General features: G+C 39.9%; 2 protein-coding genes and 1 long non-coding RNA gene across 3 annotated transcripts; 1 reads left to right on the top strand and 2 right to left on the bottom strand.

The window, feature by feature from the left end:
* Positions 1-641: 641 nt before the first annotated feature.
* On the bottom strand, positions 642-2,104 carry LOC119126564. Its single transcript, XR_005098663.1, has 2 exons — positions 1,704-2,104; positions 642-1,176 (listed from the first exon to the last, which is right to left on the bottom strand). It is a non-coding gene; the product is annotated as an uncharacterized LOC119126564 (long non-coding RNA).
* Positions 2,105-2,414: 310 nt separating this feature from the next.
* vps33a (VPS33A core subunit of CORVET and HOPS complexes) lies at positions 2,415-6,958 on the bottom strand. The gene is made up of 13 exons (XM_037257733.1): positions 6,815-6,958; positions 6,529-6,594; positions 6,287-6,414; positions 5,983-6,169; positions 5,587-5,703; positions 5,318-5,492; positions 5,051-5,244; positions 4,621-4,747; positions 4,469-4,536; positions 4,189-4,326; positions 3,695-3,832; positions 3,436-3,604; positions 2,415-2,869 (listed from the first exon to the last, which is right to left on the bottom strand). The coding sequence occupies exons 1-13, from the start codon at positions 6,914-6,916 to the stop codon at positions 2,676-2,678; spliced, it is 1,803 nt and encodes a 600-aa protein (XP_037113628.1). The 5' UTR covers positions 6,917-6,958; the 3' UTR covers positions 2,415-2,675.
* Positions 6,959-7,908: 950 nt separating this feature from the next.
* LOC119126540 (rabphilin-3A-like) lies at positions 7,909-23,924 on the top strand. The gene is made up of 18 exons (XM_037257732.1): positions 7,909-8,135; positions 15,344-15,434; positions 15,545-15,556; positions 15,665-15,799; positions 15,915-16,044; positions 16,361-16,444; positions 16,513-16,660; positions 17,877-18,062; positions 18,155-18,337; positions 19,037-19,116; positions 19,494-19,568; positions 19,872-19,981; positions 20,065-20,191; positions 20,268-20,324; positions 20,419-20,573; positions 21,020-21,101; positions 21,237-21,333; positions 21,425-23,924. Exons 2-18 carry the CDS (start codon positions 15,361-15,363, stop codon positions 21,553-21,555), a joined length of 1,866 nt encoding a protein of 621 aa, XP_037113627.1. The 5' UTR covers positions 7,909-8,135; positions 15,344-15,360; the 3' UTR covers positions 21,556-23,924.
* Positions 23,925-25,136: the final 1,212 nt, after the last annotated feature.

The following is a 25,136-nucleotide window of genomic DNA, read 5'->3' as shown; positions in this document are numbered from 1 at the left end:
AAATCATGACTGTTTAAATTATAACGTAATTTTTGTTTTAATGAGAAGCGTCGATGACTGCTTTGGAAATAACAGGAAACGCCAAGCCCCGCCCGTGTGGACTGGCACTATAACATGAATCAAACGCGTTAAATGACGCACAGAGTTTTGTCAACAAAACATTAGTTTTGCATTTGGCCTTTTAATACTTTTGTTTTCACCTTACATTTTCATTTTAAAACAGGTAGATTCACATCAAACAAGCAGTTTACTTTTATACATTTTCTGTTACATGAAAGTCATGAAAGTGTATGTGTGTATCATTGAACACTATCATCTAACAACATTCAACAAATAAAACAGGAAAGTATTACAGGCAGCGTTTTAAAGGTAAAACTAATTAATTTAATGCGTGTATATTAATAAATGTGGGTCAGGTGTAAAGAAAGACCTGTATCACCAATTGCTTAGCCTGGTTAGTGTCTCGAGATGAGTATCCAATATCCAAGCATCTGGCAAAATAAAATCAGAATTCAGATATATACGTAACCCCTATCATTCGTTTGTCCTGTTTGCTAAATGCAATATTTAAACCTAAGCAATCTCTCCGTTTAATCGCTTAGAAACAATCAGTAATAGTGTATCTCATATATAATGGCGTCTTTTTGTACTGTATGTTTTTGACTGCAGACAGATATAACATTTATTGTGATCACGTTCCAATGCATTAAAAGTTGAAGAATACACACACCAACACATCAGAAGCAAAGTTGCAATTCAAATTGTTGTAATTCTGCTCTTTTAGCTGGCATCAGCAAGTTTGGATGAGTGCACAGTTCTTACCAAATTATCATATTTTATTGATTGGAATCAAGTAGCAAGTATTAAGCAGGAAAAAACATTGACACTTATTTCGAATCCCAAATAAAGTATCTTCAATCTGAATAAAGAGCTCCTCATCCAAGTGCAAGTTGAATCTCTGTGTCTTTTTACTTTCCCACCATGTAGTAAGTGGTCCAACGGGCGAGAAGTAAGGAGCCAAAGAGCACAGTGTAGCTGAAGAGGACAAATTTGAGGATTTCCCTAAATGTCCGCAGAAAGCGAATAAAAAAAGGCTCGGAATCCAGATGCACCTGCTGTGTCTTGTGCTTGGGAGCAACAAGAGTCAGGTGTCCCAGGTTCCCACCTCGTCCCATTCTGCAAACACACACTTGTCACGATACAAAAGAATGAAGCAAATAAATAATGTATCGGCCACATAGCCTTATGATGACAACTGTTAAATAATGTATTTGCAAATTGCACTAAAAGGTTTCAGTATTGATCTAAATCCTGCAAACATCTTTAGTCATTGGTTTAGCATGAATCTGAGCTTTTAAGATATTAACACTTAGAAAAGGTGAACATGCACAATAATTTTAAAACATTACATTTACATTTTGGGGAAAAAAAACAGGAAATGCAAAGCAGTGGTAGAAGTTGCAGCCAAGTATTTGGTAACTGTAAAAGAGGAAGCTATTAGGAAGCTCTAATTACAAAAATGCAAATACTATTTCCTGAAATAAAAGGCACTTTTAGAATAATGTACTCTTTATGCAGCATAATAAAGCTATATTCTGTTAAATTTCCATCTAGCAAATGGTAAACAAATAAAATATCAATCAAAATGAAAGCATACACACATCTGCAATTGTAGGAAATAAAAGCTTTCAAACAACTCATACCTTGATGTTGTTGCAGCAGGACTGACGCTGTTCACAGGGTGGGCTGGTACACTTGTAGCCGTGAAGTTGGCTGATGCACCCTCGAGCCTTGCAACTCCCAACCGAGGAGGAGCCAAAGACAACAACTGACCATAAGGATTTTATTCCCCTGGGATTGATCCTAATGGTAGTTATGCCTCCCGTGCACCTGCACCTCAGACACACCCTAGTATAATATGAAAGCTGTCAAGCAAATCTTACTCATAAATCTAATTAGGAATAAGAAATAAACATGGATTTATCCATGAAGAGTACACGGAGTATATCCTGTCAGCAGGAAGCCCTGTTTCTACTGTAAAAACGAGGAGATGCTATTGACTGAAGACCTAAAACCCTGCTGCCGCACAGTTATTCTCTGCCGGAACATTGAGCAAATGGCCTCCTAATTCAATCAGTGTCCTGTGCTGTCAAATGATAGGATGCTGAGGCCTGAGCTCTCCAGACGGCGCAGGAGCATTATCGGCTGATCAGGAGGCCTGTTACTGCACTAATTGCTCCTTCCGAGGGCTGGGCCTGTGCTGACAGCTATACTCCCTCGTCAAAAAAACAAAACCATGCATTCACATCAGTAGGAACAGTAGTGTTGCATACAATATTGAATAATGGAGGGACCTGTTTAATTTCGTTAATATATTTTATCTGGAAGGGGAAAAGCATCCAAATAACATTCCAAAAAAAAAAAAAAACTTGTTTTATTAAACACATTACATTTTGACCAACGCTTTATTAACACATAAATTATATACAACTGATCCATAAGAGAAAAATGACTTTCTTACAGCCAGTTTTTTCCATTGCCTCAGTACAATTCAGGGACAGAAAGATCTCCATCTGTTTCTCTAACATGGACATCAGTGAGACACCTGCAGCATGCTTATACCGACATGAAGAGTGCTCAAGCTGTTTGATGTGTCCAGGTGTATTGCAGTTTACTCAATGCATCTGAGCTTCGGGTCTGTCCATGAGAGATTTGATCCAAGATGCGCCGTTGAGGAGTTTGGTTGTAGCTATGACATATTCCATTCCGCTGTCCTCCATTTGAGAAAGGAAACGGAGAGCCGCTATTTCGGCATATGTCACTCCTCCCAAGAAAAACACCAGTGTCGTCCTGTTCTCCCCCTGCTGGCCTGAAAGTAAGTCTGACGTCATCTCTCACATACAGTACATATAGTACGACACAAACATAATTATAGCTGTCTGTAAAAAAAAAAAAAAAAAGAAGTGAAATCCTCACATTTTGGATACGCAGCTTTGATTTATATAGAAGTATACCACTACATGCACTACTGGATAAATACGTTAAAGCTATCTACTATCCATCAGTTTTGCTGAGACTCTTCAATTAGCACCTTTGAAAATCTATTCTAACACAGACAAGCAGAAGCACGCCACTTAATCTAATCTCACAGTTCTAATTAGCATATTTCTAAGATAGTGTCATTCCCATCAGTGTTGACACCTCTAACTGCCACTATGGCAGCACTGGTGGTGACTTGACAAATGCTGTGTATTGCTCATTTTAAGACGTGCGCAAACAAAGACAAGTGCAAACTGGCGGAGGTAGGATAACAATGTCGGCCTAGTGCAATCCATCTTCTCATTCAGCTTCTGCCCTCACATGAACAAAGCCTACTCTTATCTATATCTTACAGGCAGAAGGCTGACGGAAAAACATGTTTGAATTGGCCCTTACGTTTTTTGTGGAGTCCAGGAGGCAGCTGCTGGCGCTCCTCGAAATGTGGACCTGGGAGCATCTTCAGCACCTCTTCGATGCTCCGCCAGCCTGGCCTGGCCAAGACTTGGGTGAGTCGGATGCTTAATGGAGCGTAGCCGCTGTATACGTATGAGATGTCGTTGGGATTCTGAAAGAGAAAACAAACAACCAAATATCGCCATGTCCTTGTCATAGGTCAAACATTAGCGCATATAATCAATCTCCTTGCTATTCATACTTGTTCGTTTGCATCCTCCATCCACAGTTTAAGGGTTTTTCTAATGGTAGGGTAATTATTCCTTGAACTGGTCTGTGGCTTCAGAAGACCTCCTTTCTCTAGGTTGTTCAGTGTCAGGATGTGCTCATAGCCATAGGTCTTATAAAACAAAAGCATACATGTACAAATTAATGGCGGTCACTAAAGAGATAAGTATTTTAAAAAGAGAGTAAAGGAATAAATCACATTGCATCGTCACACACTACAGAAAAAAAGCACTAACGTAAACAATAAGTACATTTGCGATAGACTTATCACTTCCACCTAATTCTTCATTTTACATTTTGAACAGTTGCACATTTAATACAAAGGCAACTCCATATTTCCATTTATTTTAACTTTCTGTAAAAGTAATGGCTAGGTGTCCAAAATGATTATCCACATATAATTCATCCGCATGGTAGATTACAACAGATTTATCGGACATTTTTATTTATTTATTTTTTTAACTCTACCTGGAGAATCTCTCGCTTGTAGTAGTCAAGGACCTTCTGTTTAAGGCCGTTGTTACAGACGGACTGCATACACACGAGGCGCAGAATCTTGATGAGGGGATCTTTTTGGGCAATCCTGTCTTCAATGTATGTGTTTACCTGGATTATAAAATGTCCAATACATTAAAGTTACTGTATGTCCAATTCACCATTTGTCAAATCTCTTTTTTTAACACAACAACCTGCACAAAAAACTTCATTACAATAGCTTAAATAAAAGATGGGTGCAAGGACTATGTACCTTGTCGGTGTCAACTCCAGTCATGAACTCCTGCTCCACTGTTAGGTTATCAAAGAAAGCTTCGGATGCTGAAAGACACAACCCAGTGAAGCAAACTTTTGTTATAAATCAATTTGTGTAAAAGAAGCTAGAGTAACTCATTGTTTACAGACTTGTGATGTCCTTAATGAGTTCTGCAATGGATGTGTGGTTGGCCAGGGAGCTCCGCGCTGCCTGCATATGAGGCAACTGGGACACAAACTGCTTAATTTCACCCACTGTCTTCGCATTGTGGCGTTCCTGTGAAACAAGACAACAAACACTACATGTCTTATCGTAAATCTGCCGTACTAACCTGATAGAAAAGCACTATGTAGAGTAGATAAAAAATTCCTAATGGAATCTCTTTAAAAGTGCCATCAACTCCCTAACCATATGGATTTTCTCTCAAGACCAAGTCAGATTACAATCATATCCGATTGGAATTCAATTAGGCTGTCAGAAAGAGATGGCAACCTAGTGTCTGAATAGATTTGCCACACTATAGCACACACCTTTATGCATAAACATGCCAAGGTGGCTTAAAGCTGAAGCAGGACCAACCTCAAATGCAGCAGAAATAATTTTGGCCTTTTTACTGAGTGCCGCTCCAACAGCGTTGAAGTTTTTGTCACGGATTTCGGCATAAAGTTCCTCTGCTGAGTTGAGTTGCAACTTCTTGGGCTCTGTGGGCAAATCTTTACTCGCTTCGCCTTGTTTTTTCTGGGCAAACTTCTCGGGTGGCAACTTGACATTACCTGCAAAAGAAATAGACAGTGAACTTGGCTACTAAACAAAGGTGTAAAATATATTAACAAATATTATCCTAACCGTTATTGATTCCGTAGATCTCATCAATGAGACCTTCATATGTGAGCTGTGTAGCCAGAGGAGTTAGCAGGTCTACATTCCGGTCCAAGAGAAGCAGTGTGTCAAACACGGGCAGGATCTGATTCTGAATACCTGCAAACTCCCTCTTCATCCTCAGCATCATATTGGCAACATGCTAATAGCAACCAGAAAAAGAAAGACAATAAATACCAGTCACCACGCAATTAGATGCTTTGCTGTTAAAGTGGATCTACTTTCAAATTACTCACCCGTGCACACTCTCCTTTCCCGTAAATTTGTGGAATAGTGCCATACAATGCCTGTAAGGTCATAAGGCCCTTGGCTGTGTGGTAAAGGCTTGTTTGGTCATTTTCCAAGTAGCACTCCTGTAAGAATATGCAAAATCAATTAATAACACACTTTAGAAGAAAAAAAAAAAAAGGCATCTTTCAGGAGTTGATTGTTACAGTATTATTTTTCCTGTGATGGACAGTAGGTACTTGCAATTACTGATTGCAGTCTTTAACTTGACCACTGGATGTCATTAAATGAATTTTCCTTAAAGTCTTACAACATTTTAAAACTAATGTTCTTGCACTGCATGTTTGTTTAGTAATCGCCTTTAGTCTCCCTTTTATTCTTTTAAATGCAAAGATTGAACACACCCTAAAGGCACTTTCATATTCCATGGACAGCAGGTCACCATCATAGGGAATCAGGTCCAGGATATACTCATCAATGTTGATGAAGGAGCCCAGCACACCCTGCTCCTTCAGCCTTTGTTCACACAACATGCTCCGCCGGGGTACAAACAGGATGTGGAAGTCACGCGTCGAATGCATCTTATCTTCACTGACAACACAAAACAAGGACAGTGTATGAGGGTGACGTTGAAGGATTTAAAAGCCTGGATTTTCTTCAAAGGTGCAAATCCAATATCTGTTTTGAGGTATGGCACATAAAACCTACCTGAATACATTTTCAGCGATAATATCCATGAGCTCTAGTCGGGGGCGGACAAAGAAGATGATGTTTTTGACATCGGCAGAGGGGAGCCGACCGCTCTTGAGGGTGAACATCTTTTCCACTTCATGCTCCTGAACCAAAGAACATGTATTTGTGATACCCCAACAGAATTTTTGCATACAACTCCGGCATACGGTAGTTGACAAAAAGCTTGACCAAGTTAGCAACATGAAGTGAGCAGTTACCTTAAGTAGAGAGTATTGTGCTATTAGTCCAAAAGGGCCAGTCAAATATTCATCCCAAACTATGGCCTACAGAAAAAGAGCACACACAAGGCACATGATGACCAACATCTGCAATATTTAAACAACTCCACCAGTACTGTCGACCGAATAGGAAAGCTAAATTCTCCAAGCACTGTTCAGCAGGCTGTGTTGATGGCTGCAATGATGTCAGTGCCTGATTCCGTTCCCATGTCCACGACAGAGATGATTCCCCCCGATTGCTTTTCCCCTACATGTTAAATATTACCTTGCTTCCCGCACACTTGTCCAAGAACTCCCTTAGCTCTTTTCGTGCTGCTTCTCTCAAAATGTTTAAATTGACTCTCCCGTATGACAAGTGGGCGGCCATTTTTCTTTCTCAGTTGCAAATCAGGTGATTCACAGCAGCGTCACGTGACCAGCGATACAGTACGATATAAAAATCTGTAAAGACATCAACGATGTTTATTGCGCTATGGATTTTTGGAACTAATAGTCCGTCAAATTAATGTAAAGAAATAGCACCAACTGACAATTTAGCCCGAGGAAAACTATTTAGTTCAGGCAGCAAAGTAACCCTGCCATGCGCATGCGCACATGGTAAATTGAGGTCACGAGAGCGCTCTGTTGGATATTTATAACATTTCTGGAAAATATTTGTTTGTGTACCAATGTTGGGATTTTGGTAATAAATACGGAGACTACTGGCTATATGCGAGTCTTCCGAAGTGACACTTGATCGGAAGTACCAGTATCTATTTTTCTTATGTAAGGGCGTGGCATGCATTGTACATAAAGGGCAGCAAAAGGGATGTCTCTAACACACAACTCGCAATTACAATGTTTAATTTTCTTAAAGCAAGTGTGTGTGTCTGTTCAACTCATCTTCCATTGACAATTTATCAAATACATAATGAAACAAAATTGTTGTATTGGAAACTAGCGCAATAAACAGGTTGTCCTTTAGATGGCGCAATTATCTCACCTATAGATTCCTCAAGTCAGTATTGAGGGAAAGTGAGGAATTTTAGAATCAGTTTAGAAATGTTTGCTGCATATAGCTCGTTACAGAATATTGTCGACTAGATTTATTATTATTTTTATTATCAACAATGTGTTAACAGCAACAATCATGTATAATACAAAATTAGAATAAAATGAAGCGTACCTATTGCGTAGAGATTTAATAAAACTGTTTCAGAACAGGTATTTGGGCGCGCGTATAAAATAAAAAATGCAACATGTTCAAATTGTGGCACAGTGTGCTGTTTGAGACGCAATTCGATCAGGTAGTGATTGTCCACTTATGCATTAGTGTTATCACTTCACATCCAGGGGTTTCCTTCCCAGCGAATCAAGGGCTTTCCATCCTCCACGCAGAATACAAGGCGAGTTCCCACGCACACCGTAGAGATCTACAGTGCCTCGAATCACGGACTGCTCCTCCGGGCTGAATACCAAAACCTAGGTTCCGGTGTGACAAGAAGTATGCGTATTGACTAACTCCCTCGCCGGAACCAAGACGTGCATACCTCAATCTCCATTCCCAGACAAGTGACCGAGAAGGAGAGGCTGCTCTGGATTCTCAGGTGTGTCTTCGCATCGCCTGAAGCATGACAAAATGTTGAAATTACGCATCCTCTAACTGAAGCCTATGTGAGGGTCGCGCGGCCGGCCACTGACTGAATGGATGCAACCTTTCATTCACAAGAGAGGAGGGCCGACAATTATCTTTTACGAGAAGCGTCTTTCATTGTCTGCTTATTAATTTGAATGGGCAGAGATAGCCACTTAGACACTGAGTCATCTGAATGGAAAAATGGCAATTTGTGCAGATCATTGTTCATGCATGTCGCTGCTGTTAATTAACCTGGGTGAAGGACCAATTATGTGCATGATCATTTGATTGATTTCTTTGTTTTAGGAGAATGCATTATTCTGAAAACTACATATGGGATTTTAATGGAGCAAATTACCATTCATGCCAACATACAACGGTGCTGAGCGTGAATTCAGTTTGAAGATGCATTAGACAATATGCTGTGTTCTATTTTTACATCTTCTAAAATGCATTGTGTACATGACAAGCTGGCCGCCCTCATGCAGTGCTTTCTTCCTGCTGACAGTCAGATCTGGAATAAGACCACAGAACTGGTAAGGACATTGAGTGGTTGCGTTCCTTGGGCGTTGCTGCGGGAATTTTAGGAGCTCGATGGAATACCTCAATGAATGCTTTCCAGTTATGATGTGGACAGGGGTACATGCGGCCTCCAGCTGAGCCAATGAGCAGGTGCTTGTGTCACCTCATTGTTGTGTTGTCTCACTTTGCACCCACGAGTTACTACCATTGTCAACTGCTACTGGAGGGTGTCAGAAGGAGCTGGTTCTACTATCTCCAACTCCTCCTACAGACCTGAAGCCCAGAGATTAACTGGGGGAGGGGAGGAAAAAACTGAATACTCAGTGTGAGGAATATCTGCAGCTCCCTCCTCTCACATACTATACACCTACAGTGTATTTGATTGGACAATGATATGTATGCTTAGACCTCTTTTATTTTTACAGGCTCGTAAAAATGGTGCAAGGCGAGGAACATCACGTTAACATGTGGAGATGCGTGTTTAGGTAGAAATGAAAAAGACGGAGGAGTGAAGTTAGCGCTCTGCATGCTAACTGCATTATTTAGAACGGAGGGAATCAAGGCGACCATTACCAGATTCCAATGTCTTTGGTCCGTCTTCCTTCCACATTTGAGCTAGCTGCGCCCTATGTGATCCACTGACACGGTTTGTAAAACAGAGGCCCATTTAGCGTTACGCAGGTATATGCACTGTACTACCATGATCATGCACACTAGTGGTCACACATGCTCTCAAATCATTTTTTGCTTCCTCTCACCCTGCTGTTACCATGGTCACAGTTGGCGAAAGGTGCATACGTGCCACTCACAATCTCTTTTATTCGTACAGTGTGGAGCCCAATAACAGGTGGAGCCCAATAACAGGAGCGGTTGGTTTTGTACTATGATTTCCTTTTGTTTCCCAAGCAACCTTATTCTACCATTTGCAGTCAGTCTGCAAAGGGGAGTGTCTTCATCTGAAAACTCATCAGTGCAGTGGGTGAGAATCAATGCCTTTTTAAAATGGGGATTAGATCTCCTGAAACACTCTGGCATATTGGAAGAGACGGAAGTAATTAATGAGGCCTTTGACCAAGTTTTCCCCAAGAGAGCAGGAGTATAAGAAAAGTTCAAAATTCACCTGAGTCATCCTTTCGTTTCTCATATTAATTAATCAGTAGCAGCGTCAAGGTCTAACAGAGATCATTCCAATTGACCTCATATTTGTTGGGATTTCGGAAAGAAATACAATTTTCAATTTATTCTGTTGCCGTGACTAAATACACAGCCAATGATTTAAATAACCGTGCAGCCATTTTTAAAATGACAATTAACCATAAAATAATAAAACGTGTAATTTTTGATAATAAATAATGCGAACGCATAGGAGCTAGACCAGTCTGCAGTTAGTGCTAGCAGCAAAGAACATTAGCAATCGATCCACTGTCTGGACTTATCTGTCTTTTCAGCCTCTGTGTCTTCATTGTGCTTGCAGTGAAGATAAAGGAATCTGATTAGGGTGTTGTCTTCCTGGGGTGTCCATGAACAGACTGCCTTTGACAAAATAGCCTTACGGAACTTAGTCCTTCATTTGAAAATGGTAACAGAACCGCAAACTCGAGCCTTTACTGAATGGGCTGAATCTTGAAGGAACAAAGATGCAAAGTTCTGTTCTGTGAGACCTTGAAAATCATACAAATATTGCAAAGGGAAGGGCGTGATTGTCTTCAGATTCGTCATGAAAAACATGATGTGTCACCCTAATGCAAAATGTGCTGCTGCAATACAGATACCAGAGATAACATTAATATTAACCATTCTCGTAAAAGCAAATGCTATCGCGAGTTTTGGGAATAGTAATTAGAAGTTGGAGCAGAGGTAGGACAGATTTTCAGAAGCCATTGTGTAACAGAAAACGTTATTAACCATGTTATATTAGCAATAGAATAACAAGGTAACTTGTGGGGATATACTGTATAAATAGTTGTTACCACAGACTTTTAAATGTTAATTTAATGATATATTTAATTGACCTGAGATAAGATGACTGGAAATAAATGGCCAGTGCATCAACAGCCATTGTAATTCAGTATAAGTTGTGCTGATTTAAGAATGGAAATAAGCCAGCGCGAATGACTCGGCATGTCTCTTGGACAGGGCAAAGGGCACAGCAGAATTAGCAGCAGGTTAGCTTGTTGGACACTGGATGCTCTTTCCTGTTTGTGCTCCAGCGATGCGGGACTTGGAACTTTGCCTGCACAGACAATTTGAATGCACCAGTGCAACACTTGTCCATTTGAGAGGTGAGGAGCCCTCACAGATGGTTTTCACTTTTCACAGATGGTGTCCGCCAACACTACTGTCTGAACGAAACATATTTTGTTGATGCAGCACACCTAAAACACAGACAGCTTTACTGTATCCCACGCACAGGCTTGTTCTCACTTAATAGCCACTGTGGATGTTTGATTAAGATCTTAGAATCCGAAAGCTTACAGAAATGCCTTTCGAGGGGGCGTACACAAAGTGAACTGCACTGGGGGTTGAAGTTGTAAATAATTAAGAAATGCTGAGTGATGTTTTCCTCCAGCAGTGAAGGGCTGCATGGTGCAGTGCACTTCAGTCCAAGTCCACTCTTCGCAATGAGGATGGATGGCGTTGGCGGAGTAAATGGGTGCCCAGTTTTGCTACATTTGATATCTTTTCGACAACATCTCTATGGAGTGTCTATGTTCTAATGTTGTCCTTTTAAATTTTTCTGTTCACCCAATCAGAGAAGATTGGTAGAATGATCTTTAGGTTATAGCTATTGTTCTTCATTAAATCATATGAAATGTCAAACTCTTCAAAAAAAAAATCTGTTCAAAAACACATTAAAATATAGACAAATGAATTAAACAATAAACACCAACTTACTCAACTTGCTAGCACATGTCTACTGAATTTTGTCAACCTTTTCTGTTTTAGCAATGCTGGGTAAAGTGCCAAGCTATAATTAGAATTCCTTTTTTGTGACTTTTGATTGAATCAGACCAACAAACAGCTTTTATCTGCATGAGAAGCTCTGAAGTGGGCATGTGATTTGGTTCTTATTTGCGGTACAATTTTCAATACAAAGCATGGATCTTTTACTGGCCTCATGGATTTGGAAAATTGTGGTCTATAACTCAAAGAATGAACAGTTAATTTTTAGAATGCCGTGAGTCTGAAAATAAATCTTAACTTGGTAATCATAAGAGAATGGCTTATTAAAGGCATAATTGGTCATTTATTTATTTTTTCTGCATTACAGATCGCACGTGTTCTCATGTGAGTGGATAGCTGGGATAGTATAAGATGTAAAATTGGTTGTTTTTTGTTCATTTGTTTTCTAGCTCAAGGTATCACAAAAAGGCTAGTCTTCCTGATCAAAGTTAAATTTAAGTACATAAATGAAATTGATCTCTGATTCTCATTAACCCATTTTAGAAATGTCCTTCTTCAAGTATCACAAGGGAATTCTTGCCCTGGAAAATGAATCGTGTTTCTTTTGCTATTAAACATTACAGAGGGGACATATTAGGATGTAATCGAAATTTTGATGACTGACGTAGTTGCTGTTCTCATTTTGAAACTTAAAAGTATGTTAAAGTGTAACAATAGTTAATCACAACCTTTGTTGGGATTGTTTTATACAGTATTTATGAATCTATTTCTTTCAGAACCATTGAAAATGAGCCGAGTGGCACAACTTGAACTTTTATGGAAACTTAACGCTATATTGGAAGGTCAAAGTGAACAATAGTTTTTGCTGTCTTTAATGAAGTTCAACAAATAATTGATTTCTACTTGTTTCCATTCTTCATTATGTATGTGGTTCTGTGCATTTCATTTAACGAAGCCCTCACTATGGATGATGGATCAAACAATGACTTGCTTACAGAGCGACTTACAAGAATACGAATGATGTGCGCGCGTGCGTATGGTTCGGCCCAACACTTAGTGAGTCATTTTGTCATCCTGGCCGGCCCACAGAAGATTTTCTGGCTACTCCCCCCTGCTAACACTTGAATTTGTCTTCCAACCAAAACCTGTCAACTCAACACTATTTCTGTGGTGGATAGCTAATGTCTTCCCATCCCTGCGTGGTATGCAGCTGTGAGATCCATAACGATCCAAATTGGATCAATCCATCATTGTCCTGCATGCCTTGTTGTCACCATGCCTACTCTCATACCGCACGTGAATGGTAAAAATTCTCGTGAGGAAAATGGTGGCTGAGCTCTGCGCTTTTACTTTTAGCGATCCTGCAATAATGAGTCATACACCTGCTTTTCAAAGTCACATCAATTCATGCTGGTAATTCTTGCATTCACGTCAAGCAACCAAGAAAAGAGTGCATGACCATGCTTCTAAAGATGGCTGACAGATGCTTTGTGTGTAAAGTGTGCTCAGGGACTACAGATCTATTGACTGTCCTCCTTGGCCCATAAACGCCTTGCTAAACACATCTCTTCTTCCTTCATATGAAATTCTATCCAGGATGTCGATGCATGGATGGCTTCATGGTTTTTTTTTTTGCATTTGAGTTTACTGCGCATGTTAAATGTCCATTAAATGTACATCTTTTTTTTTTTTTTGCGTTTGTGAAAGACTGACACCATCTGTGTGTGATGTGTAGAGGAGACAGAATAATTGCGTTTTTAACCTTGACCCATATGATGCCATAACTATGGATTAGTGTGATCTGTATAACATTAAGGTTGGAAGACAGTATATTATAATTGGACACTAATTGGTGTTTAAAGAGTTTGCATTGTATTTGGTTTTTATTCTCATCCTTACATGTTTTCAATGATTCCTGTCTAAAATGATTGGCACTAAATGAGATTACTTTAAAATTCAGACTAAATGGGTTCTTTATCTACTCCTCTCCGTTCTTGGGTAGTTTTTGACCGTCATGTTGAATTGGGTAAATTTGTAGTTTTCTTTTATACCCAACAACTGACAAAAATGATGGAATCGCCAGTCTTGCAGGATGCTCATTTAGTTATTTAATTTTGTAGAAAAAAAAAAGCAGATCACAGATATGACATAGCTAAAGTAATTTCAAATAGCAAATGTGAGTCGGTATATTTGTTTTGCAAATGGAAATTTACAATTTTCCATCATTTTTATTAACTCAGAATTGATTGATTCTTTATTTTTTCCCCCTCTGCTTCATCCAAACAAGTTACTGTACCACTTCTCATTTCTTGATTTTAGTGTTACTTAAAACCAGAAAGTTGCCAATTAAAATGACTTTAATTTTGTGCTATTTCCGCAATCTCCTTTTTTTTCGACAAGATAAACCCATACTGGAGATTTCATCAAATTTGCCAGGGGATGTAGTATAATGTAAGAACAAGACAGTTGACGTGTTGACTTCTTCTGGCTGGTTGTTGCAGTGGCATCAAAATGAAAAAGTCCACACCCAGTTGTGCAGTCCTACGGCTAGTCCAGCAAGTTTTTTGCTCTTCGCTCAGTCTCACAGGCAGGGCGCTGACAGATTATGGCTCACAAGGTATGAGCTCTGATGCACCATCTAGTGCATTAAAGCGATCAGCCGAGTGAGTGAGAGTGTGATCTTACGGCCGTGGAATGATTGCATGGGAAAAACTGTTGACAGGAGAAAGCTATTGATTTTTCTCCCTTTTCACATTCTCACTGTTGTTCATCCCTTTACTGCTATACAGTAGCTGCACTCTCTCCATCATGCACCACCGCAATTCGTACAACGCTCCTGAGGCTTTTGGTTGCTGCAGCCTGCGGGGCTTCACAGTATGGTGCTTCTTGCCCTCAGGATATACAGAACAATGTTTGACCCCATCACATTTGTCCCAAAGGGTTTTCAGGGGACATCCAAACCAATGAAAGACGGTCAGAAGTAACATTTAGTCGTGTTCTCACCTATTGTAAATGTATGGTAATGCATTTTCAAGAATAACACAATATACCAATTTTGCGTTGTAGATGTCTGATGGTTCTTGTTGTATTTTCTTCACTGTCTCTAATCCTCCTCCGAAATATTCTGACATGCCACTAAAATGTGCTATTTATCGCACACCCCATGCAACTGATTAAATGGGAGAAGTAGACTGTCGACTAGACTATAAATACAGTACAAAACCTGCAAATGTGGATAACTTGCATTTGGTCTTCTAGCAGATATTGCTGAGTGCTTCAGGGCCGTGGATTCATTTGAAACATGCAGATGAATGTAAAAGTAATTATCAGATCAATCATTGATTTATGCCCATTGTGATGGTCATGAATGTGAGGTCCTCAATTATCCAGTTTTGACTCACCCTTTTCATCAATCTGTAGCAATTAAATGTATCTGGTGGCTTGCCAATTATAGCTCTGCACTGTTCTGGCCCATTTAGACCAAATGTCCTCTCTGATGACTGAGCAACCTGTAGTTGCAGTTAAGTCAGTGCAGTGCAATCACGAGATAAAAACAATAAAATAGCTAAATGTGGGTACTAGAGGATTTAAATCAGACCTAATCAATATTTTAATGACTCTTGACTATACTTATTAACCCCCCATAGCCCCTCCCTCACACACTATTAATTTCCACTAATTAGACACAACAGAATCCTAACTTTACAATTTCAATCTTACTGGACTTTCCTGTTGTATTCATTTCTCTTGTAGAATGTGTTAGTGCTGCCATGACTGACACGGTGATGAGCAGTAGCTCGGATCGCTGGGCGCCCAACGACAGGCAGAGAACCATGCACGCTAGGTGAGCACGATTATCAGCGCATGGTGTTGTCATTTGACTGTACAATCACCAAAGTCTACTCCTTTGTTTCCACCTGGGTTCGTCCTACTATTGTGTGATCCGTGACACAGTGATAAAGAACAGTAAGTAGATAACACTATCTATCTCATCTCCACATTTGCTGTATTTTTGTGCCCGCTAACTGTAAAGAAGGAAACTAATAATAAAATGATCCACTGTTTGACTGACAGGGGCAATTGGACCATGCAGTCAGGTAGTCAGGCTCCTGGTTCTACTCCAGATCTGACGGATGAAGAAAAAGAAATTATAAATGGTGTGATTGCACGAGCTGAGAAAATGGAGGCCATGGAGCAAGAGAGGATTGGGTGAGACACTGAAATTGGCCACTGCATGGAAATCTGTTCGATCCACAGTGATCATATAACTTGAAGTCATTTTAAGCGACATGTCAGTTACTTTAAGTCAGGTATGCTTCTGCAGGCGCTTAATAAACCGCCTGGATGACATGAAGAAGACTGTGTGTGGGGATGGACTGTCTCGCTGTGTACTGTGTGGGGAGCAGCTGGGTACACCCGGGGTCAGCTCGGTGGTGTGTGAGGACTGCAAAAAGGTAATAACTGCAAATTAGGAACTGATGTGATGTGAATGCTGACAGAAATGCTACAGTATTACTCAACATCACCATAGCATCAAGAAATCCCCACATGCTGTACGATGTGCCCTCTTGGAACGAGAGTTGCACCAGAGCGACCTCGTTGGTCGTTCACTACAGTCATTTCCACACAATTGTGAATTTGTGACTCCAAACCTTTGGAACAAAAACTTCATACCGCTCTGTTTGATTTAAGACAACACTTCACCATCATATAATCTTGTGATGCTATAAATGGCAAGTAGTTGGTTATTTCTGTTTCCTCGTTGCATAGAACATGTGTACTAAGTGCGGTACCCAGTGCGGCAGCAGGTCCCGTGCTGTGTGGCTGTGCAAAATCTGCAGAGAACAGCGAGAGGTGAGTGCTCTGTGCTAGGAAATGAAGAACTTCCCATTAGAAAGGCCATCACATATTTTTTTCCTCAGGTGTGGAAACGGTCTGGTGCCTGGTTCTTTAAAGGATTCCCCAAACAATTCCTTCCTTCACCCATGCCATTATCTAAACCGAAAGAGCAGCCTGCCCAGGAAGTAGACTCCAAACCCAGAGAGGAGGCAACTCAGCATCAACAACCTGGTGCGTACAGCAGCCTGTTGCTTTGAGTTCTGGTCCTAATCATCTTTCAGCTTCGAGTAACTTGTAAATCCTGCAACACATATTTTTATTTGCACATTATTTTCACTCTCAGGTGAGAGTCGGAGTTTCGGGCAAGTTATTATACACTGATTGTGTGCCTACATTTTTATTTTTGTTGTACCAACTTGTTAAATACTGAAGTGGGACTGACTACATTTTATGATTACATTTTCAAATGATTACTTTTACGACTTGGTACTTTGTTTACACATTGTGCCAAAAAACTCCAACCTTCCTCTTCACCAGGTTCCCAACCTATGCTCCGGATCACGTTTTTGTCATTGCATGAGTACCCCTTAACTCAGATGTGATTATTATCCAAGAGTAGAATGTAACAGCTGATTATTAAATTAAAATTGTTATATTTAATTCATACTTTTAAGGAATTAATGCTCAGTCATTGTCTTTTTTAAAACTCAAATTAAACATAAAATATCGCACGAGTTCAAGGCCTGAGAGACTCACAAAAGCATAAAAAGTAAATAAAATGCGCCACGTTTCTTGCCAAATGGATTTGTCCTTTTTATTTATGAGCAATTCATATGAGGCAGCTTATATATTATGTTAGGCCCGAATGCTGACCCTATAATCCAATTGTCTTAGTTGCATTTGCAGAAATCGTTCAGCCAGCCAATGTTGGACCATTTTTCTGTTATCCAATTTTGATGAATACGTTCAAACTGTAGCCTCAGTAATCTTGTTTCTGTCTTTGCTTCTTCTCCATCTTCTTTTACACGCGTAGTCTTCTGAAGACAGTACCTCACTTTTACTGAGAGCTTATTCCGGTTACTCTTTCTTATCACTCCGCTTTAACAACTTTGACACATCCTCTTCTTACCTCCACTAACCTCAATACATTTTCACTCTAAGTGCTGCTCAGTGCTTCTACATGGGACACTTTGTCACATGACTTCCCGACAATAGAAAGGGCATGAACTATACAATGATTCCATGTGTGCACTGTAGTGGATTGCTGCAGCTTTTTGTACAGAATGTAGGTCAATGCCTTTGAACAAAAAGCCGCAACATCAAAACTACCCAGAGAGACTGGGGAGTTATTACATATTCTGCTGCAGTGAGAGCCTGAAGTGCGAATATATACGTCTCCCTCATGAATAGTGCGTTTGTGTGTTTACCGTATTATGCTTATTTTTAGGAGCAGAGCTCAAAGGCCGTGCTGGTTACCCACCTGTGGCCCCTAAGCCATCAGTTGTGCGCATGGCCACAGGCAGTGCTGGCCCTGAAGAAGCAGAGCAGGGAAGCCCGGTTGTGATGAAGAGGATGGTGCCCGTTCAGAGCTCCAGACCGCAGCCCGTTGTGACGCCATCTGTGGCTCCACAGGGTGAGGGGCAGCTAGGCCTCGTTTTCTTAAGCACGCTCTAATTAATGGTCCTCAATTGGAATCAAATCTATATCCTGCATGTGTGTTTGTAGGTCAGGTGGGACGTGAAGGAGGTGCTTACTCTTCTGGTGCAGTCCCTTCAGAGCAAAGAGCACCTCCTGCAGTACGAGAGGACAGAAGACAGCCTGCCGCTTACACTGCTCCTCCTGCCCGACATCAACCTCCCCCCGCGGCGGAGGAAGAGGAGGCCAACGACTATGATTCCGATGAAGCCAGTGAGTACATCACGTGTAGATTTTATTCATTGGGGAAACACTGCCTCACATGTTTTGGTCCAGGGAGACAGTTTTACTCACAAATTTTAGATAAAGACATTTACTTGATTAATTTCTTTCAAATTTCTGGCTATTTTGATGTTTCAAAAAAGCATTAAGCACATGGGAATTGACATTTTGGACTATGTGGGAACTGTTTCATTTGAGTTGTTTCACAAAATCATTTTTCTGGCAGTATACCTCTAGAAGTGTAAACCGGCCAGCAGCTATCCATACTCACCAACTCGGTCAAAGGAGAATGTAAAATACTAAACTCTTAATCATGTCCTATACATAATACATGTTTAACACAACGTATTATATTTCACCCTTGTTAAAGATCAGATTCCATTGTCATTCACTTATGCCGTAGATTAAAGTTTGATGATGTGATTATTCTCTGGCAAGACTGAGCTTTTTCCCAAACTTGCATTCAAAAGCAAAATGTTACTCTTCCTTTAATTACTTAAAAAGCACACTCCCTGTTTCTGTGGTTCTATCGTATTAATCACTCAATAAATTGATAGTTTTCTCTTATGCCAGAATGGCTATTGGTTCTGCAACAGAGGCCACAAAATACATAAAACACGTGATATGTGATTAAAAGCATAACACCAAAAGACCAAAATGAGTGTGCTGACTTCTCTCGTTCTTTTTTAGCCACTCTGGGCTCTCTGGAGTTCAGTCTGATGTATGACCAGGAAAGCAACAGCCTTCATTGTAGCATTCTCAAGGCAAAGGTAAATCTCTCCTCATTCAGTACTTCCACCCAGGGACAATTTGACTCAAATTTAATAATAAAAAAAAGTCAATAATTAATTAAGCAGACGTCTATTTTAAATGTGATCAAATTAAAATGCAAATCAATGTATGTTTGTAGTTTGACAAACCCCCTTATGTAATAAGGTGGCTTCTATAAACAGATCCAGGTGTCATGTGTTCAAGAGGGGGTTGTATTGCAACTGCTGAATGTGTTTCTGAAAGCTATTCTGAATACTATCACAGTAATACTTTAAAATGTTCCTCAATTTATTTGAACTCAACGTACCCCCTCAAAGTTCTGCATTTATTTAATTTTCTTTGCATTTGACATAAGTTTATTCTTGTCACCCCCAAGGGCTTGAAACCAATGGATTCCAATGGACTGGCTGATCCTTATGTCAAGCTTCATCTGCTGCCAGGAGCTAGCAAGGTTGAATTCAAAACAAACAAAAAACACCTTTAAAAATAATAATATGCAGTGTGTCTATGAAATGAGCAGAAAATTTAGGTGAAATGGTTTTCGGGCCTTCTCAAGCTCAAGCCTGACACCTTGTGGTTATAAGGAAATAAGATGATTAAAAAAGAGGTGTGGTATCCAGAAAGCAGCAGCAGAATAAATTAAGCCGTGAATATATCTGCTCCAGTTGCCATGCAGGCACTTCCTAGAACAATGAACATGAAAGCAAGAAACATGAGCTCTTGTAGTTTGTATGTGTCCTGTTTTTATTAACAGTCAACAAAGCTGCGCACAAAGACCTTGAGGAACACCCGCAACCCTGCGTGGAATGAGACTCTCACTTATCACGGCCTGACGGATGATGACATGCAGCGCAAGACCCTCAGGTGGAAATAGTCGCACTCAGATTAACTGGACTCTTTTTGCGGAGCCAGTCTGTTCTCAAAGGTGTACTGGTGTCCTGGCGCAGGTTGTCTGTCTGTGATGAGGACAAGTTTGGCCACAATGAGTTCATCGGTGAGACCCGAGTGGCGCTGAAGAAACTGAAGATGAACCAAAAGAAAAATTTTAACGTGTGTCTGGAGAGAGTTGTTCCAGTGAGTGACGATGATTTGCAACCGTACTTTCTTCTTTCTTCGGAACTAAACCACTGATGTAATGTCTCCCTGACAGACAAAGAGAACAGCGACAGCCGGTGGAGCACGAGGCATTGCTCTTTATGAAGATGAGGTGGTTTGAGAGCATAGCTAAATGCGACACATTATCCCATTTTTTTTCCAAACGCTATTACATACTGAATGTCTACTCATGCTGTGTTTTCTAGTCTGCAAAAGATGGCGGAGAGGTAGAGGAACGTGGTCGCATTCTTATCTCCCTCATGTACAGCACCCAGCTGAACCGCCTCCTTGTGGGTGTCGTGCGCTGTGTTCATTTGGCTGCCATGGATGCTAATGGATATTCCGACCCCTATGTCAAAATGTAAGTATAAGACTATTCATTTTGGGATGCTTAAATGGGTCAAATGGTATTTAAGGTGTACCCTACTTCTCACCCAAAGTGACGGGATAGTCTCCAGCATACCCGCAGCCCAGATAAAAAAATTAATTGTATTCTTGCTTGACAATCTTGTATATGTTGAATATGACTTAAGTGTTGGATTAAGTTAAGCTTTTTTATATATTATTTTCCACAATTATTATGAATAACTGTTTCAGGAACAAATAAAATAAAACATAGTAAATACCTTTACATTCAATGTTTTCCTTTCATTTCCTCTCAATTTTTGTGGACAGTCCAGCATGAAGACATTTTTGGTGTGCAATTTGCCATGGCTGCAGTGTTTTGAAAAAGCTTTATACCGCTCTAGAAAGTATTTGAATTTGACGTTGGTAAAGGTGTTTCAAACCTGCCTCTATAATTAACAGAGTTCTGAAACCTGACATGGGCAAGAAGGGCAAGTGCAAAACTCAGATCAAGAAAAGGACTTTAAACCCAGAGTTTAATGAGGTATGTAAGAGATTTGTTGCTAAAATACAAATATGAGTAATGAAGAAAACAAATGACTTTTCCATACGACTACTGATCAACACTTGGATATGACAAATACTCTATTTGGAAATCTGTGTCTTGATTCCATTTCAGGAATTCAGCTTTGATATTAAACACAGTGAACTGGCTAAGAAGACTTTAGATGTCTCTGTGTGGGATTATGATATCGGGAAGTCCAATGACTACATTGGTAAATATTTCGTCCGGATCGCTGTGATGAAATCAAATGGAAATGTAAGAATTAATTTCAGAGCTCTTACATTTGAATACCATCCCTCCAGGTGGTTGTCAGCTGGGCATTACCGCCAAAGGAGAAAGGCTAAAACACTGGTATGAGTGTTTGAAGAACAAAGACAAGAGGATTGAGCGCTGGCACACCTTGATGAATGAGAATCACACCGCTAGTGATTAACTACCTGTTACAAATAGCATGAGCTAGAACCCCCCCCCCTTGGTCTGCATTTCCCTCTCTGTGCATCTTTTATGTATTCCTTGTTTTGTTCAGCATTATTTCACCACCTGACACATGTACTGCTCTCGTGCCTCCTGTTTTTTTTCCCTTTCTCCCCCTGTGCTGGCTTGAGCCACTTCTGAGAGATGCACTATATAGATAAAAGTGACCATTTATCAATCGATTCATTAATCAATCAGGAGTTGCCCTTATTATCTCATATGACCTTTCAGACAATTCTATAATTCCAACTTGGTGAGAAGAGATGCAGAAATAACATTTTCTGTTCCAGCATGAGTTTTTGGATTGAATGAGTTTTGTGTTGACTAACATGCACAGAACCCCAACCTTGATCCCATCAAACTAGACATAACGATCCATCACATTAGTGATTTCTGTTCTTTTGGAGGAATGGACCAAAAAAAAAAAGAATAAAATAAAATCGCACTGGCACACTCCAATCTTACCAGAACACTGGACGCTTTAAAGGATGCACCAATTCTATTTTAATTTTGACTTTTTCTATAGCGTGTGCCATGGTTAGCATTAAAGCTGCTTATTTCTTAAAAACAAACTCCAGGGTAAAGATAATAAATAATAATAATAAATAAAAGAAAAAGCTCAGTCCACGCTTGTGGCCTTTGTACCCTCCCAAAATGTATTTGCTGGAGTCAAGCGCATGTTAAATAAACAGGTGTCGCTTACCCAAAAGTATATGTTCGAAAAGCCAACCAAAAGCACTGCAAATTAAGCTTTGTCATTCAAAAAAGTCAGTTTTCGGTGACCTACAAGGATGAAATTATAGATTTAAAAAAAATACTTGTTTGTGTGGACTTAGTCTGCAATGTCATTTATATATCCAAGACATGTAGACAAACAGTTGCACAATTGTACAGTGGTATTGCTGAGCCTAAGACATTGGTTGCTTCTAATGTAGGTGTTGAAAAAGAAAAGCAATATGTTGTAGCAGCAGAGGTCACAATCATTACTGAGGAACCTAAAAGCAAAGAGCTTGCGCCTAAACATTCACCACAATGTCTAGCGTGTTAGTTTTGCTATCTTGTGTGACATTGTCACACCAGAGTATATAACACTTGAATTATACGAGCATGCCAAACGACTGACGTGTAGGAAAACACTGAACATAATGTATATAACCATGAAGAAATGTTTACATACTGATACATTGCTCAGGTTAGGATAGAAATGACATAGATGACTCATGAGTCTTTGGATCCACCAATTGATGTTAATTTGTGATTTGATAAGAGCACACCAAGGTAAATATTATTAGGTGTACGTATGTGTGGTTATTTAATCTGTGAAATTTCAGTTTGTGGTTGTTGACACTCAGACAGGTTTTCTATGTCAAGTTTTACACGGAATGCACCCGGTGAGCGTTCACTTCTTTAGGAATTAGGACGAAAAGGTCTAATTGTTTTTGTCGTGTGTGCAGCCTTACCTGCATGCACTGTGCTTGTGACTCTCATGTGCCTGCGGCAGTAGTGGCCCACTCTTACCCCAACACACCATTTGCACAATGCAGGGTTATTCTGCTACTCCCTCTCAATTCATGGCTTTGGCGTGTATTCTATAATCACAGCAAACCAAGCAAAGCACACCTTACAAAGTGGAATGACCTCAACTTATACAGCTGTTTGCAAGTTATTCCAAGTACAAAAACAAAAAATTCTATGCATGAAGTTTATTGTGGTACAAAATATATACAGTATACAAATCGATATAGAGATATGTATACAGTATGTACAGTATATAAATTTGTGTGTGTGTATATACATATGTGTATATATATATATATATATATATAGATAGATAGATATACACACATACAAATAATAATTCTATTAATGTTTACATATCTTTCCTTATAGTTGATATTCAAGAGGCCATGTTCTGCATGATTATAGCATAATTTGAAAAAACTGCTAAATTGATTTGATAAGCATATAATCACATGGCTCTTAACAGGTAGCAGCTGCAGATTTAAGAGAGTCGTGTCTTTCATCACTGTCTTGTTGTCTCTGCACAACATCCCTGCCCCCTGTGGCAGTATGTAAAGTACCTGCCAGTAGCATCTTGTATATGATTTTATTTTGTGCTGCTTTGGCCATCGTGGTCATTACAAGAGATCGACGCAAATCATGTTTTTTTGTTTGCTTTAAAACAGGAAACTCTCAGAGCATTCTGCCAATCTTGATCTCTGTTGTAAATAGAATAGTGCATGCAGTGGGTACTTGTATGTTTGCACACAATGTTGCATGTAAAGATTTTGCAGAGGTAACACAGGTCAATAAAATCAGATAAAATCAGTTCCTGTGTTGTGTTGAAACGATGTCCTCCATGGTCATGGGTAATTAAACATTGATGTCTATACTGAATGAATATGCATTATCATCATCAGAAGAGTTGTAAAAAAAAAAACAAGAAAAGAAAATCCAAGGACTGGAAGTACTTAGTTATTTGATTTCATCCATTTTGAATCCCATGTACACATTATCGGAGTATGTTGTAAATACCAATTTACTGAGCTTTTTAAGCTTCTCTAAATTGTCCTTAGGTGTGATTGTGAGTGTGACTGGTTGTTTGTCAATCTGTGCCCTGCGATTGGCTGGCAACCAGTTCAAGGTGTACCCCGCCTACTGCCCAAAGTCAGCTTGGAGAGGCTCCACCACACCCACGACCCTTGTGAGAAAAATGGATGGGTATACAAACAACTCTTCATTCCTTAGATGACTTAATAGTGTGGCGACAACTTAAATGCACACAATCTATCTACAATATCTTAGTGGCAGCAAGCATGAAGGGTTTCCTTAAATATTTTTGTCTTTTTGTCCCCCCTCCGCCCCCCCACAGCCCATTATTTGAAGTCTTTTTTTTCCTCACTCTGAGTCGCACATTACAAAAGCGTCATTTGTTTCATTTTCTACATTTAAAATGAATGGTGAAATTTCACCAACCAATCTCAAAAGCAGAAAATCTTTGCTGTTTGTGGGTGGGGCATACAACCAACACCTCTTAGGTAAGTTTGAACCCTGATTGGCTAAAAAAACAGTCCCATCTTTAATAATAGGTTACATTCAGATAATTTGAGAACCTTTTAGTGGCCTTTCCAGGTCAATTGAGATCAGGGCTTCTGATACTGTTTGAACCCACAGAGGCCTTGCTGGCACTGATGGCTCACCACAGATTTCCCCATCAAGTCATACATCTTCTCATCCATCTGCTTATCTTATGTGGAATAATTTAACATTAGAATGAAGGTCAATCATATCATAGCAACAACCGCACAGTTGACCCAAAGTTAACTAGTAGTGTTGTGTTGTTGGAGTGCTCATACTTGACCCTATGGCCTGCAGTGCATGCTGGGAGGAGCTCGTCGGCCTTGGACACATGGCGTCGCACTGACAGCTGGGATTTAGTGATGTGAATTCCAGTTCTTTTAGGTGAACTGAATCTTTAGAATCAGTTCACTCAAAAGATTCGTTCAAACTGAGCGTTCAAGGAATCGTCCCCCCTCCGCC

Source organism: Syngnathus acus, chromosome 9, assembly GCF_901709675.1.
Source record: "Syngnathus acus chromosome 9, fSynAcu1.2, whole genome shotgun sequence".
Taxonomy (NCBI): Eukaryota; Metazoa; Chordata; class Actinopteri; order Syngnathiformes; family Syngnathidae; genus Syngnathus; species Syngnathus acus.
Note: the sequence above shows the minus strand (reverse complement) of the source record. Positions and strands in the feature narration are given on the sequence as shown.